Source organism: Dermacentor albipictus, unplaced genomic scaffold, assembly GCF_038994185.2.
Source record: "Dermacentor albipictus isolate Rhodes 1998 colony unplaced genomic scaffold, USDA_Dalb.pri_finalv2 scaffold_30, whole genome shotgun sequence".
Classification (NCBI taxonomy): domain Eukaryota; kingdom Metazoa; phylum Arthropoda; class Arachnida; order Ixodida; family Ixodidae; genus Dermacentor; species Dermacentor albipictus.
Window position 1 is genome coordinate 844925 of NW_027225584.1, and position 16155 is coordinate 861079.

The window sequence follows — 16155 nt, forward strand, 5'->3', positions numbered from 1 at the left end:
TACGGCGTCTTCTCTGTTTAGTTGTTTGTGAGGGGGCGGGTATTTTCGTCTGATGCCTCTGTAGTAGTTTAGTATCTCTGAATAGCTTTGGGCTACCGGCTCGGGTTCCTCAGCGGGGTCGGGATTGTTGGATGCTCGGTTTGTTGCGTGCCCTCGAGCTATCCTATCGGCCTCCTGATTTCCCGTAATGTCGGTATGTGCCGGCACCCAAACTATCGTGTGTTTGGCCTGGTTGTTGATGGTTTTGCCACTTGAGCGGTGGATGCGGAGCGCGCTGTGGCTGATTCTGCCGTTTAGGTAGAATCACAAGCGGCATGCTGCTTGTGAATCTGTGAGTATGGTTAAGGACCTGTTGGATCGGTAGCCCTCCGCTGCCGCTAGAGCCACGGCTGCCTCTTCGGCCTCAACTACCGTACAGTTCCGAATTGATGTGCTGGTGATTTCTTTTAGGTCCGAGTTAATCACTGTTGCGACTTTGCTTTTCTTGTGGTTTCTGTCCTGAGTGTAGGTAGTGGCGTCTATGTACACTGTGTCGTGTCTAGTTGCCTGTGTTCTTTGTACATACTCTGCTCTTGCTTGTCTTCGTGCCATGTGTAGGTTCGGGTCCATATTGCTGGGTATCGGTGCTACTTTGATGGTGTTTCTGTATTCGTCCGGTATCGTCTCTGTGCTTTGGGTCTCCTTTATGGTAGCTTCACCGCCGTATCTGCTCAGGAGTCTTCTGCCCGTTGCCGATAGCTTTAGTCTTTGCATTTGCGCGATTATCTGCGCTTCTTGGAGCTCCTCGAGACTGTTGTGTAGCCCCAGGGCCAAGAGTTTGTCGGTCGATGTTGACTGCGGTAGGTGGAGCGCCGTCTTGAGGGCTTTCCTCAGGATTGCATCCGCTTGTTGCATTTCGTGCTTCGTACAGTGGTAGTACGGGAGGCTGTACGTCACTCTACTGACCACCAGGCTTCTGACCAGTTTGAGTGTGTCTGCTTCCTTCATGCCATGTCTTTTCCGCGAGACCCGCGTTATCATGCGGGCCACTTGGTTGGCTGTAGTTTTAAGTAGTGTTAAGGTGTGGGTACATCGTTGGTTCGATTGTATCCACATTCCTAATATCCTGATGAGCGTCTTCTCCGGGATTGGCTGTCCCTTGAGGTGGATGTTCAACTTCATGTTTACTTCCTCTGGGACGGTGCGATTCTTCTTGCCTCGCCATACTCTTAGGAGCTCGGACTTCTCCGTTGAGCAGGCTAGACCTCTTGCCTTGACATATTCCTCTACGCATGTCGCAGCTTCTTGTAATCTTTCTTCCTTTTCCCTGAGTGAGCCTTTGGTGACCCATACAGTGATATCGTCGGCGTAAATGGCGTGGCGTACGCCGTCGATTTGGTCTAGTTGTTGGGCCAGTCCAATCATGGCAACATTGAACAGGATGGGTGAGATGACCGATCCCTGCGGTGTGCCTTTGTTTGGGGTGTTGAACTTTTCGGATCTCAGCTCGCCCAGGCCGATTGTTGCTGTTCTGTTGGACAAAAATGCCTTGACGTAGCTGTGTATGTTCATGCCGCAATTGAGGTTGTCTAGTCCTGTCAGGATGGCTTCGTGGCTTACGTTGTCAAAGGCGCCTTTGACGTCCAGTGCCATGATGACGTGCTCTCCGTTGAGCGGGATATTGCTCAGTACCTCTTCTCTGATTTGCAGCAGTACATCTTGGGTCGAGAGCCTGGCTCTGAAACCAAACATGCTGTGCGGGTACAGCTCGTTTTCTTCCATGTGATTTTGTAGCCTCCTCGTAACCACTCTCTCATAGATCTTGCCTAGGCATGATGTAAGAGAGATTGGTCTGAGGTTTTCCACTTGAAGTTTCTTGCCTGGTTTCGGGATCATGATGACTTCCGCGTGTTTCCATTCTTCTGGTACTGTTCCCGCTTGCCAGTGTCTATTGAGGTATTCGGTTAGCTTTTCGACTAGCTTGTCTCCGAGGTTGCGGATGAGCGCGTTTTTGATCTTGTCCGCACCTGCGGCTGTGTTCTTTGTTGCGCTTCTTATTGCCGCGTACACCTCTTCCTGGGTGATGGGTCTATCCAGCCTTCCATTTTCTTCTCCTTTGTAGCGCTCTGTGTAGGCTGCTGGGTCGCCGTCGCCGTAGCACTTTTTGCGTACTTTGTCCAATAGTTCCGAGTCTGTTCCCTCGTACTCGTGCGCCAGTCGGTATATGACTTTGTTGTTTTTGACCTTTGATTTTGCCGGATCTAGGAGTGTCTTGAGTACGCGCCATGTTTTTGCAGTGCTCAAGGTTCCGTTTAGAGAGTCACTAAATTGTTGCCAATTTCGCTTCGCTCGCTGCGCCGCGTACTCTTCTGCTTTTTTCGTGATTTCCGCGATCTTTAGCTTGAGCTTTCTGTTGTATTTCTGTCTTTTCCACCTTTTTGTGAGCCCCCTTCTGGCTTCCCATAGTCTGAGAAATCTAGAGTCCACGTCCGGCGTCTGCGGCGCACGCTCAATTTCTTTGGTGAATTTGTGTTGTGTTTCTTTGCGCATGTTCCCCCAGTCTGTTATAGATTCGATGCTTTTTATTGTACCGTCGTTGGAAGGGGCAATGGGAGGCACTTGTGCGTGTTCCACAACGAGGAGATGACAGCGACAAAGAAGATAAGCGCGCAATAACAGAGAGGAGCTGTTCACCAAAATCGCACTGCGTTTCGACGCATGCGATGCCGCACTGTCTGCGCATTCATGGGCACGCGAACACGAGCTTGAGCGCATCCACAAGCGTATGTGTGCTCTGGGCTATAAGCACGAGGCTAACGGTGGTGACGACGAAGAGTGAGCTTGGCATGTTCATATTAAATAAATGCTGTTATCATTTTGTGAACACTGTCCTTACTTTTCTTGTTCGACCAACATTTGAGGTAAGTTTTTTTTTATTTTTTCTGGCTTTGGACATTCGGGGGTCAGCTTAGAATCGGAGCCAGCCTAGATTCGAGTATATGCAGTAGTAAGCAAGAGTTTGAAAGTGTCACGCTGCTATGACCAGCTACATTTCCCGACATCATCAGAGATCCTTGCGTTTCAGAAACTTTATACTTAAAAAGGATTGGTGGAATCTTAAGTGCAATGTGTCACAAAGTTTTAACATTTCTGGTTTATTTAGAAGCATTACAAAAAATTATTGAACCCTTATTCTTTCTAACATATTTATGCATGATATACATATTAGGTTCATCTGGTGTCCTCTGTGAACTAAATGAGGCAGCTTCTTTATGTTTGGTTACAATAAGGATCAGGTAATGGGTGATGTGTAAACAAAGTTCTAAATGTGTAGGTTATTGGAGCTTTGACAATACACTACATATGCAAGCATTCTAGAACATTAAGAGTGTCTACCAAGCGGGGCGGAATTTAGCTTGTTGCCCTGCAGAATTATATGTACAAGTGCCACCAAGATCAAATTTAGCAAAAGTGTGGAATGCTGTGGAAAATCTCTGCACAAAGTTAAATGCAGTTGGATCAAACACAGCCTTGGTAAAAAAAGGACATTCTTAAACAAGTGTTAAAACATGCGATACGGCCTCTATCAGCTATGCCTCGACATGCCTGTGGGTGACAACAGGTTTATATTCCGTGTAGGAATGGATGAATAGTGAATTTGATATTCGAAGCAAATTCGAAGTCAATAGTGATTTTGTCAAATAATTTCGAATCGAATAGTATGCATCACATACTACAGTAAAGCCTTGCTCATTGAAATTTCACGGGCCCCCCACCCAAAAAATTAAACAATAAGCCCCCCAAATGCTCACTATGTCAACACAAGTGAATTTACAAGTGAATGGACGAGCAAATCATCTTGCTAGTTTTCACAAAAGCAGTGCGGAAGCTGCAATTCTCATCCTGTCATGACTTATTGGCTCTCGCAACTTCTTTCACAGCACAGCCACAACATGCACCTTCGTTTGCGACACGCGTACATCCCGATTATTTGTTCGCCAGTGAGCTGATCGCCAACAGATCACACGTCCATCGTGATGCAGCCGGTGCTCTTCATCCTCAACATCTTTGCACCGAGTCAAAATGCAACAACTGTTTGCCGTAACTGCTGCGGAGGAAATCACAGCAGCTATCAACGCAATTATGAATGGCGAGTGGGTGAATAAACTTTATTATGGAGACCAAGCTGCTGATGCCTGAAGGTGGGTGGTGTTGAAGGCACACAACCGACGCATGCACCGAGTCAGAACAAACTACCATTTGCTACAACAAGTGCAGACGAAACCACGGTTGCTATCTATGCGATCATGGATGGCTACTACGCAGTGTTGCGGCACGCAGCCGACATGCGTATTGAGTAAAAATGGAAGTACTTCTTGCCACAATCGCTGTAGAAGAAACTGCATCCGCTATCGACACGATCATGGATGGCGACTACGCAATTCTGAAAGCCCGCCGTCAACACAGTGTTGAATACGGCACTAAAGGCAAGAATACTAAAGGCTTTAAAGGCACAAATAGCCACGAAACATTCCGTCGCTGTCATTAAAGGGCCCCTGAAACGGTTCGGACAAATTTTGTAGACGCATAGGGTACAGCTTAAGTAGAACATTCGCACCACAATTTAAGTGAAGCGTTACGTATTAATGGAGCTACAAGCGATTAGAAGTTACCCTCCTCCCCAGCCATGCTTTTCCTCCTCAACTTGTTCGCCGAGCGAGCGGGGCTAAGCTCCGCCTTCACTGGTCCTGCGTCACGATGCGACGTCACATCGTCCACTTCCGGTTGTTTTGGAGCCCGCCCCCGCCGGCGCGAAACCTCTCTCACGGCCGCTCGAGCGGCCGTGCCTCTCTGCTAGCCGCTTGGCTGTCGACCCCAAGCTAGAGCTATCGAAGCAGCGTGCGTTGCGAGCATTCTGTCGTAGCTCCGAACGTGTCTGGTATTCCGTTAACCACAGGCAAGCTGGTCATTTCGGCAAATGACTGGAGGCATAAATTCAAGCTGATGAAGGAACTTTAGCGTAGACGTAAGTGAGCGGCCTGATCGGTCTACCCGGTCCAGACACTTGTTGGCGCAGCGCTTAACCAGCCAAACAAAGCGCTAATATTGCTCTAACCAAAAGTAAAACATGTTAAACATTTATAAAAAACAACGTGTTGATGATTACACTCCTGCAAAAAATACGCACCAGCAGTAAAGAAGAATACGCTTCGTTGCTGCTACTGTGTATGGCTGAGCTCTCTGCCACCAGGTGGCTGCACCATGCAGACCATTCACATTTGCCCTTCTGCTCATCTCGGCTCATCCCGTTACGGCACAGTCAAGCGGCCAGACCCTGTCCCCTTGCGCTTACGTTTGCCCTAATACGGGACTCGCGAAACGCTATTACATTAGTAATCTTCCGGTGTAAAGTGACGGCCACAAACGCACAAATCCTCGTGCCGTTCGGATAGCGGCAGTCCGATGCGCAGCAGCCAGTTCGCTCGTGCGCCGCCTTGCTGAGGGACACGATGTCGCAGCTTGACATATTGCCAGTCGCTACGTTTGCAGTCCACAAGGCAACAAAGTCGAATCATAGTGCTCGCGAAAAGACTGAGACCAACTCTGACCGCGGAGCTCTCGTCAAAATGCAGTATGTTGTAACACAAGCAGACACTTGCTGTGTGCTGGAAGTGCTTAAGTGTACTGAAAACTGAAAACCGGTGGGCCCGGCTGCTGTGCTTCAACACAGCACGCTAATCTGCTGATGTTCTACATGCAGGTGTCACTTCCCACGATGATCTACGTTCTGTTCCCTGCCCTGGCTATGGTTTTTCTAGACCCACCCCAGCCGCATCCTGCCTGGCATGTCGCCTACGACACAACTGCTTTCTACCACCCAATGAATGCCCGCATCACTTCCAGACCGTTGACACCGTCCGTGTGCCCGGCAGCGCCATTGTTCCCGGCAGCGCCATTGTTCCCGGCAGCGTCACTCGACTTTCGGCTGGAATACCTATCGCCACCAACATCAATTCGCCCATCAGATATAAAAGGGCAGGCGCGCACGGAGGCGTTTTGTGGGCCCGGCTGCTGTGCTTCAACACAGCACGCTAATCCGCTGATGTTCTACATGCAGGTTAGTAAATCATACAGCCTTTTCACGAAGCGTTCAAGTAATTACTTTCTACTGCAGCTGCCGGGCCCACATTGCTGCCTTTCCATTGTTGTTCAGTGTTGTGATGTTATTCGCTCTTTATTGTTGCTAGAGGGTGACATCGAAACTAACTCTGGACCTGATAGTCAAGCCATACTAAAGGAACTTAAGAGCCTATCTGCAGGTCAATCGAAACTGATCACCGAGATTCAAGGCCTCAAGTCTCAGTTACTAACAACTGACAAAGCAATATCCGATCTGTGCGTGCGCATGACGAACCTGGAGACCCACTACCAAAACCTAATCCCCTTGCGTTCTGATATAGAAAGCGTGAAGAGTGATGCTGCCCGTGCAGCACACACAATTCAGAGGCTGGAAGCGCATCTTGATGATGCCGAGAATCATTCTCGGCGCAACAATCTAATTTTTTATGGTATTGATGAATCTTCAGGGTCAGAGTCGTTCGCGCAATCGGAGCACATAATCATTGACCACTGTCGCAAACATATGAGCATCACTCTTGACCCAAAAGAAATCGAGCACGCGCACCGCTTGGGCAATCGTGCAGCTAATCGTAACCGCCCCATAATAGTGAAGTTCACCTTTCATAAAACAAAAGATCTTGTTCTCTCTAACGGCCCTAAATTCAAAGGAACAAACTTCAGTGTTGGCGAGGATTTTACGCGTCCTGTTCAATTGGCCCGCAGACACCTTCTTTCATTCGCAAAAAGCAAATCGGCACCTTACTCCCTGCGCTTTAAAACTCTGTTTATGGGTAATAAGCGCTATGTTTTCGATGAACGCACACAGAGTGTCAAAGAATTGCAATAGCAGCCAACTCGACGCGGAAAATGTCCTACGGTATCGACACGGGCTAACCTCTACCTTTCCGTAATCTTTGCCAACGCACGCAGCTTCCTTCCTAAACGCGATATTCTGTCTAACCTCGTGTTGTCGTCTAACAGTAATTTGCTGATAATAACTGAAACCTGGCTCACTGACGATATTACTGATACTGAGGTTCTTGCTGACTTGCCGAATTTCTGCCTTTTCCAGAAAGACCGCGAAATCTCACGAGGTGGTGGTGAGCTAATCGCCGCGCATCACCATTTATCGTGCACGCTTGTAACCATTGAGACTGACTTGGAAATAATATGGCTAATCTGCCGCGCTTCACCACAGACTGTTCTCTTGGGCGTTTGTTACAGACCACCACATAACACTCCTGATTTTTCGCATAAGCTTAACAACATCTTGAGCAAACTCAGGGAAAAACACCCTAATGCAGAAATCCTGCTTTTCGGTGACTTTAATTTTCCGCAAATCAACTGGACTAACAATAGTGCTTTAATCACAGGCAATGAAGCTGCTAAAGAATTTGTTAATGTGTGTCTTAAATTCAGTTTAACTCAACTTGTGCTAGAGCCTACGCGGGTTACAAAAGACACATCTAACGTACTCGACCTCATACTAAGGAGCCATCCTGACAGTCTATCATCCATAACTTACCTCCGTGAGGTAAGTGATCATAAAGTAATCCATGCCACCTTCAACTTTCAACCCATGCGACAGCCAAAATCTAACAAAACTATATGCCTATATGATAAAGGGAACTACGAAGCTATTAATTACGAGTTAGGTGACTTCTTTTCTACTTTTGAGACATTATTCCATATGCGCTCGCCTCAGGAAAACTGGACACTATTTAAAAATAAAATTAATGAACTCGTAAACAAACATATACCAAGAATAACTATGCACACTAATCAAAATAAGCCATGGTTCACCAGAGCTTTAAAAAAGCTTGAAAACCAAAAGAAACGTCGCTTCCGGCTAGCCACGCGTCTTGGAAGCACCGAGGCTTGGTCGAAATACTACACGGCAGAGAACGCCTACCTGAGTGCCCTTCGCACTGCTAAAAAATCTTTTTATAACGTCGACCTGCCCAAGCTACTTACTCAAAATCCTCGGCAGTTCTGGCGCATTTTAAATCCCAAAGAAGCTCGTACCATCAGCGTGACAAACGCAGCAGGCGACACCGCCACGGACGCCGAGTGTGCCGATATATTCAACACAGCATTTTTTTCCGTGTTTACAAAAGAAACTACCACTCCAAACTCTCCACTACCTACTAACATAACATCACATATGCCACCCATTGTATTTTCGGTAGATGGTATACTATCAATCATTGAAAAAAAACAAATTATGTACTTCTTCTGGTGTAGACGAAATTAATTCAAAGATCCTAATGAATACTAAGCATATATCTGCGGCATGTTTCACTCTGTTGTTCACGCAATCATTGTCTACAGGTACTTTACCGGATGATTGGAAAGTGGGAAAGGTCGTTCCAGTATTTAAAGCAGGTAACAAAGACTCCCCCTTAAACTACCGCCCCATTTCATTAACTAGTGTTCCTTGCAAAATCATGGAACATGTCATATACTCGCATATCATTAACTTTTTAGACTCGAAAAACTTCTTTCATCCTTCACAACATGGTTTTCGTAAAGGGCTTTCATGTGAAACACAACTAGCTATCTTCCTTAATGATCTCCACGTTAATCTTGATATCAACGTTCAAACCAATGCAATCTTTCTAGACTACTCTAAAGCTTTTGACACAGTGCCTCATAACCGCTTGCTAATAAAATTATCTAGATTGAACTTGGATCCTCTTGTAATACAATGGATAAAAGAATTCCTTACTAATCGTTCCCAGTTTGTCTTTGTCAATAACGTCTCCTCCAAACCCCTCCCTGTCACTTCAGGTGTCCCTCAAGGCTCAGTCTTAGGACCGCTTCTTTTCCTAATATACATTAACGATCTTCCGCTGCATGTATCTTGTCCTGTTCGTATGTTCGCTGACGACTGTGTGATTTATCGTACTGTGACTAACGTCTCTGACCAAGCATCTCTCCAGAATGACCTTAATAATGTGCAGGACTGGTGCAACCATTGGCAAATGGCCTTGAAACCTAACAAGTGCAAATTTATTTCAATTTCCCGCCGTAGTAATCCTTATCTGTCTACTTACACAATTGCAAACGTCCCACTAGAATCAGTTCTAACCTATAAGTACTTAGCCGTAACCCTGTCCCACGACCTTTCCTAGAATGCGCATGCTACTAACGTAATCTCGTCAGCAAACAAGTCCCTTGGGTTCATGAGGCGTCATCTTCGTCATGCTCCACAGCACGTCAAACTACTCGCATACAAATCATTTGTCAGGCCACAACTGGAATATGCCGCCGCCATCTGGAACCCTCATCAAACATATATCAATGCACTCGAGTCGGTTCAGAATCGTGCGACTAGATTCATCCATTCTTCATATTCATATAACATCAGCGTTTCACACTTAAAGGCACAATCTAGCTTGGCATCTCTTGCTTTTCGTCGTCGCATCGCCACGCTCTCTCTTTATCACAAATTTTTTTACAGCTCACTAAGCCGCCCGCCTTACGTCACGCCATCATCACGCATGTCACAGCGCACCAGCCATCAACTCCAAGTTTCTCGTCCTCGAACACGAACTGTTACTTTTCAATCATTTTTTCCTCGAGCTGCCAAGGACTGGAACGACCTACCCATTAATGTCGCTGCCATCACATGTCATTCACAATTTCTAGAAACTGTTGAAACTTGTATTTCAATGTAACACCTGCCTTTTCCTATGTTCACATGTTAACCACCCCTTATGTAATATCCCGAATGGGGTCTTTAAGGTAATAAAATGAAATGAAATGAAATGAAAAATTGTTCTTGTGGATTCTCTTTGTTACTTTCTTTTTATAAAAACAAGTTAACTAACATTCCAACTATTACGAAGATCATTTGTTTACCATAAAGTTGGAAAAATTATCGATCACGCGCCCTGGTCAGCCAATCGGATAGCTCGCCCCACTGACGTCATATGGGTGATTTCGGTCGTATGGGTAGGGGCGGCTTAAAATTCCGCCGAGCAGTGCGCTGCGATCGGCAGCGATGTGCATATTTAAAACCTTATAATAAATTACACGCTTTACCCAGAGCACTTAGATGTGTCAATTAATGATCAGAAGGACCTACTCTAACGACTCAGTACGTTTGTAGAAAATCGTCAAAAGCGTTTCAGGGTCCCTTTAACACATGATTTCCACTGATGGCCAAGGCGATGTGGACTTCACCACTTCGTTTTCGTTGGATGCTAGTGCAGTTGATGCTCTTTCGCGTCACACATTTCCGGCTCTTTAACGCAGGAACGTACAAGTTTTACAGTTGTTTGGCAGCCATGACATATAAGCATAGCCTCCGAGATGTGTATTTGTACCGGCCGTCTGTGGCTTCCAGCTGCCTATTCAAGGGGAAGGGGTGGGGGAATAATTCGAAAATACCAAATACCTGAATTCGAATCGAAGCGAATAACGAATAGAGAATAATTTGATCAAATATTAGACTACACCGAATATTCACCCATCACTAATTTCGGGGCAAGGGGATGGGTCATCATGGTCAGTGCAATGCATGACAAAATTATTGTGTTCCTGGTCCAGTTAGAAGTGTTACAAATAACTACTGAGCCCTCATGTTTTTTCCCCTCTATTTTCATGTGAAATAAGACGGTCATAATTTGTCTCTCCAATGTCCCCAAGTAAACTAATCAAGGCACCACCAAACATTTGGCAAAAATAAGGGGCCTGTTAGAGGTAATGTAATGTAAAATCCAAATTCCATTGAGTGCGCATGTAGAGAGAGAGAGAGAGAGAGAGAGAGACAAATAGGTTGCGGTTTGCCCATCCCCTCAAGAAATATTTGGTAAGCTATTGCTGCGAAGTGGAGAAAGTTTTGTAGTGGGATGTTACAAAGCAGTCAGTGTTTCGGGGCTGTTGAAAAGCACACCTGGAAGTGGAAGAAAAATTTATCCTGGGCTGGGGATTAAACCTGGGACAGTTGCACGCCATCATTTCAGAATTTTTTATTTCAAGCTTTCAGTGTTTTGAGTTGTCGATTAATTTGACCCCACACTAGTAGCATTGGCTAGCCTCCTAGTTAGCTCAGATGGCACAGCGACTTTCCCCCCCAGAAAGGCAGTGGTGAAATGTTTGACCGAGACTGTGACAAACTTTTTCTTACACTGTAAAGTCTGCTACCGTATTTACTCGCATAATTATCACACTTTTTTTTCAGAAAAATTGATGCAAATTCAGGGGTGCGATCAACGCAGGTTAAATTTCCCGCGAAAATAATTTTTTTGTCCCGCGTTTCCTGCAGGATGACAACAGGTCAACAAGCAAGCACAAGGCTGCCGCTGTAACAGTGTGGGGCACCAAAACAAAATTTGCGGTGGGCGGAGCAAGCCGAACACGATTTTTATTCTCCTCGTGAGTACATGACATGCACTGAAACCGTTTCTTCCGTATCAGTAATGAATAATATCGTTAATATTGGTAAGTTTGCGACAATAACGTAGCCATGTCCCCTTTGAGGGGACAGAAAGAGAGATGGGCGCACGTAGCTGTCAGTGACATAGAAACACATGGCAGGCATGCTGCGGAAACTGTGGCATTTGTCTTCACTACTATCCTAATATGGCACGTTTCTGCTAACGGTGGGCGAATATCTTAGCTGTGTTACAAGCGTTGGCGTATGAATAGGGTACACTTCTAAGGTATCAGCGTAAATATGGCCACTATCATTGCCACTTGGGATTTGTTTCGTGCCCACGAGTGCAGATGAGAACAATCGAAAGGAGCTTTTTTTGCTGTTGCTGTTGTTGGCCAAAGCCATTATGAAACCTACAAGAAATAAAGCTAAGGCAAGTTTGGTTCTAGCTTCTTTTTTTCATGAAAGTGCGGAAAGTGATGAAAGGAATGAAATTGGGCACCTGCTTAAGAATGTTTGGTGCATGCAGACCACTTTGTATGTCTTCATGAGTCGTTTGCGAAGCATATGTAAGCATTCTACAGATGGTAAGCGCGATCATTAGCTAGACTTGGCACCCGACACGCTGCGATAAGTTCGGGGTGTGATCGTTACACGGGAAACAAGAAAAAATTGAATTTTATGACAAAATTCACGGCTGCGATCATTATGCAAGTAAATACGGTATTCAGGAACACTAAAGTCAGAACTTTTACTTTCAGCACAAACGGTTCAAAGTTGCCATTTGCATTTCAGAAATGAATATGCACCATGCAGAGAGCAGACAATGTAAGGAGACTCACCGAGAGATTTGCTGAATTATTGAGGAATCCCAGTGAGCCAACCAGGCAGTTGTGGAAGTACAGGCTGTAGAGACCCTCATGAGCATCCTTGTCAATGCTCACCCCAAACTGAAAGAGCAGCACAATTTTCCCTTCAGGGTGGTTTTCAGTCATTCATCCAAAAAGAAAACATACTGTCAAAATGGAAGTGATTGTTATAGCACGAGTGGTGTGAATAAAAGCGCACCTAGGCAAGTGGCAAGCTGCCCACAATGGTTTGTTTGCTGCCTACATTCTCAACTTCTGACCACAACTGAGCCTGACGGTGTCTTCAACTGTGATCTGGACACTGCTTGCTGTTTGAATCCCCATTCATTGCTTCTTGCTGCATTTGGACTTTCAGTTCCAATGACACAGCCTCTATAGTCCCACTTACCATGTTAACACAGTAAAACCTCTTTAATTTGACCCTCATCAATTCAGGAAATTGGATAATTCGAACTCATCCTCTGGTCCTGGCAGGCGTATGCAATATCCATTGTAATCTAATTCTCATTAATTTGAACATATTTGGCCGGACACTAGTAAACTCAGACAACTCTTGTGACTCGGTGAGCTCAGAACGCTGCAAATGTGCAACGCATGTGCAACTCCGTGCAGCAGCTGCGCATGCAATGTTACAAACATAGCGCAAGCTGTCAAGGATGAGAGTGCTGGCTACATCGCGATGGGTGGATGATCTACTGGTGACCGGCTGGCTCATTGGTGAACAAATATTGAGGATGGGCACATGATTGTGAAAAGCTTGTCTCGGATGAAGATGCGAGCCGCAGCCACACTGTAAAGGAAGTCATGAGGCCTTTTCCACTGCGAGCGCTAATCAGTCATGAGATGACAAGTGCACCTTCTGCACTGCTTTACTGCAAAATTAAAACAGGATTTCTAATTCATTCAACAAATAAAAATGTACTGACGTAGTAAGCACTTCTTTATTGTTTCCTTGATAACCTTTGATAATTTAACATTCGGTTAATTCAGGCATTTTTTTGGCTCCCGTGAATGCAAATTAACAAGGTATTACTGCAGAAATGTTCTACAATAGAACTCAGACACCTTATAACGTAACCACTTACAGTGCAGGACTGGATACAATGTAGTTTTTTCCAATTGCCATTTATCTTCCCATAGAACTGAATGTTTGCATATACCACTTATAGTGGAGCCGCTCAAGATGAAATACCAGCTATAATGCGGTTGCCAGAAAATCCCACTGACAAGCGAGGCAGCAAACGCACTTTTTAACGAGGTTCTGTGGCTGAGGGGAGAGCGACAAGGGTGATGAGGAGGAAAAAGCACGGTGGCAGGCAGTGCGCTGGCCCAGCAGGAATGAAGTAAGTGGCCGAGAAGCCTCTCACCCTGGCTACTTGTGAACGACACGCAGTCCACAATGAACGCATGCACAAAGTAAGCACAGTCACCGACTGATATTTCGGTTATGGGCGGGGTCTCAAAAATGTCTGAGTTATCGGGCAGGCTGGAAAAAGGAATTCATACAGTAAAATCAATTGGTTGTGTTTTGTTTTGTGATCTATTGGGGCGTGATCTTGTGCCACCAGATCAACGTGCACAGTAAAATCCTGTTAACTCGAATTTGTGAAAACTGAGAAAAATTACAAGATAGGCAGAGTTTCGATATAAGCACATTCAGAAAAATGTAAACCTCTGGCTGTGCATAGACCACAAGGAGCCTTTTGAAATAGGCGTCAGTAGCCGCTAAATTTCTTGCAAATGCAGGAGTGGTATTTTCGATAAATCACTTTTGCGTGATATCGTGTGGCTCGACACCCAACATATCGGGCATCTATGGACAACAGCGATCCTTGCACAGAGCCAAGCAAACGCTGGTGCAGGCGTACCAAAAAAGTAATCGGCCCAGAATACCACCCATGCAGGCTGCAATTTTATAGCCATGCCTTCTGCTCAATTATATGGCACTCTTTCATCCATGATAACATGGGCACACATCGCTGTGACCAATGGTGAAGCGTGATAAGAAATAGCATCAGAAAAGGAATTGTAAATTCCTTGTTAAGAAATGGCATCGAAAATTCCTTGTCTTGGCTAATGTAGTGCACGGTTGCACAAACATAGAAATGCAGAGCACATAGCATGAGCAAACTGACGACGCTCTGCGCACACATGAGCGTGCTTGCTGCAGAGGTCACGTGTACCTTCTTATGCTTTGTCAGGGGTGACAGCAACACTCCGCCCCCATTATGAATGAGATCACAGCCAGCCCTGAATGGTGGATGATAAGAGTAGCGTAGAATCAAGCACAATTTGCTACAAACTTGCGGTCCTGCCAGTTTTTGGCGATAGTCATCATCATCATCATCCTACAATAAAACCTCTTTAAACCGTGCTCACTTAAACAGTACTTTCATTTTAAAAGTAGTAAAGTCAAATCCCCGAATCAGCAGCCATTGAACGCAATGCGTTTTGTATCTGCATAAACCGTACCAGCTCATTGCTTACGTATTGGTAAAAACGTAGCGGTTCCACTTTTCGTCAAGCAATCACAGTAGTGAGTCGTCCCCATCGGGTGGTCAGGCAGAACAACAAGCCTCACAGATTAGAACAACGGCCTCCAAGCACCCTGTTTGTTTGTGCATGAAGCCACGTCAACATCAACAGCTTTTCGGCGCCGGGCCAGAGAGTGTTATGGCATCGGGCAAGCTAGGACTTGTGTCATGCCGAAGCTTGGATAGAAACCACCAGGTGTTCAGCATAGAAGACAGATTGGACATAGTTCGTGCTATCGAACAGGGCACAAAGAAGTCGGCACTGGCACACGACAGGGATCTACTGTTGAGTACGGCGTGTAGCATTCGGAATGCCAAGAAGCTGCTTGGCAGCGCTGCTTAGACTGCAAAGAGATGTCGACTACGAGGTTCTACTTTTCGCCATCATTGTCTCTGTTGTTGCCAAACTGTCACCTAGCGACAGTGATGACGACATGGAAAGCGACAGCACGGGCGATTTACGCTCGATAGTGGCAGAAGGTGCGCATTACGCCAGCCTCATGAATGCAATCGTTGCGTTGAGAACAGCACCCCACAATGAAAAAGGCACCCCGTGACTTCTGCAGCACTACCACGCCTGTGCACAGAGAATATAGAACGCCTACGAGGAATCTGCCATGCAAGTGTTTGCCAAGGGGAGGGGGCTGGCTGAAAAGCTGGCTTGCAGCTTCCGTAAGTTTGAGGCTACTGTTGTCGCTGCTAGACCACCGTGGCATCAAACGAAAATAACAGACTTTCATCAGGTGAAGTGAATACTGCCATGTTTTTGCCCTTTCATCGCATTCTTTCCAAGTTCCGTTTTTGACAGGTAAGTGGGCGATCTCGTGGTATTTTGGTTAAGCAGTACCACCATTTAGTATGTACTTTTTCCGAGCTCTGGCCAACTACTGTTTAACGAGGTTTCAGCGTATCACAGCTACGCACAAAGCAAGGAAACCTTTGGGGAGAGACTTAGTCCTGACATTTTTGCAGTCAAGATTTTCGGATATCTAGAGTGCGGTGTAAAAGCATTTTGATAAAAGAGGTGTAAATTCATGGAGTTTATTTATTTATTTATTTATTTATTTATTTATTTATTTATTACCAATACCTACAGCGCCTGAGTGGGGCATTATCGTAGGGGGGTTAATTACAAACATAAAGGTCAATGATTGAACTTCGCGAACAACAGCATCATATCAGCTATGGTATTAAAAATACAATCATCGTAATTAGTAGAGAAAGACAACACATCCAATACTAACAACATCCAATTATAAAATTTGTTACA

The 16155-nt window shown here is 45.5% G+C and overlaps 2 protein-coding genes across 4 annotated transcripts in view; one reads left to right on the forward strand and one right to left on the reverse strand.

Moving 5' to 3' along the window:
* Positions 1 to 16155, reverse strand: part of LOC135908428 (protein GPR107) — a 212254-nt gene that overhangs the window by 128631 nt on the left and 67468 nt on the right. For all 3 annotated transcript variants that reach the window (XR_010566324.1, XM_065440204.1, XM_065440203.1), the window contains one exon: positions 12325 to 12432. Coding sequence is in view for 2 of the 3 variants with exons in the window: in XM_065440204.1 (XP_065296276.1) it covers positions 12325 to 12432 (108 nt within the window). In the remaining variant the exon portion in view is untranslated. The remainder of the gene's footprint in view (positions 1 to 12324; positions 12433 to 16155) is intronic.
* Positions 5756 to 6946, forward strand: LOC135908431 (uncharacterized). The gene has a single exon (XM_065440211.2). The coding sequence runs from the start codon at positions 5756 to 5758 to the stop codon at positions 6944 to 6946; it is 1191 nt and encodes a 396-aa protein (XP_065296283.2).

Excerpts from the sequence above, each read along its gene's own strand:
- LOC135908431 (XM_065440211.2), top strand. The coding sequence starts at position 5,756 with ATGATCTACGTTCTGTTCCCTGCCCTGGCTATGGTTTTTCTAGACCCA.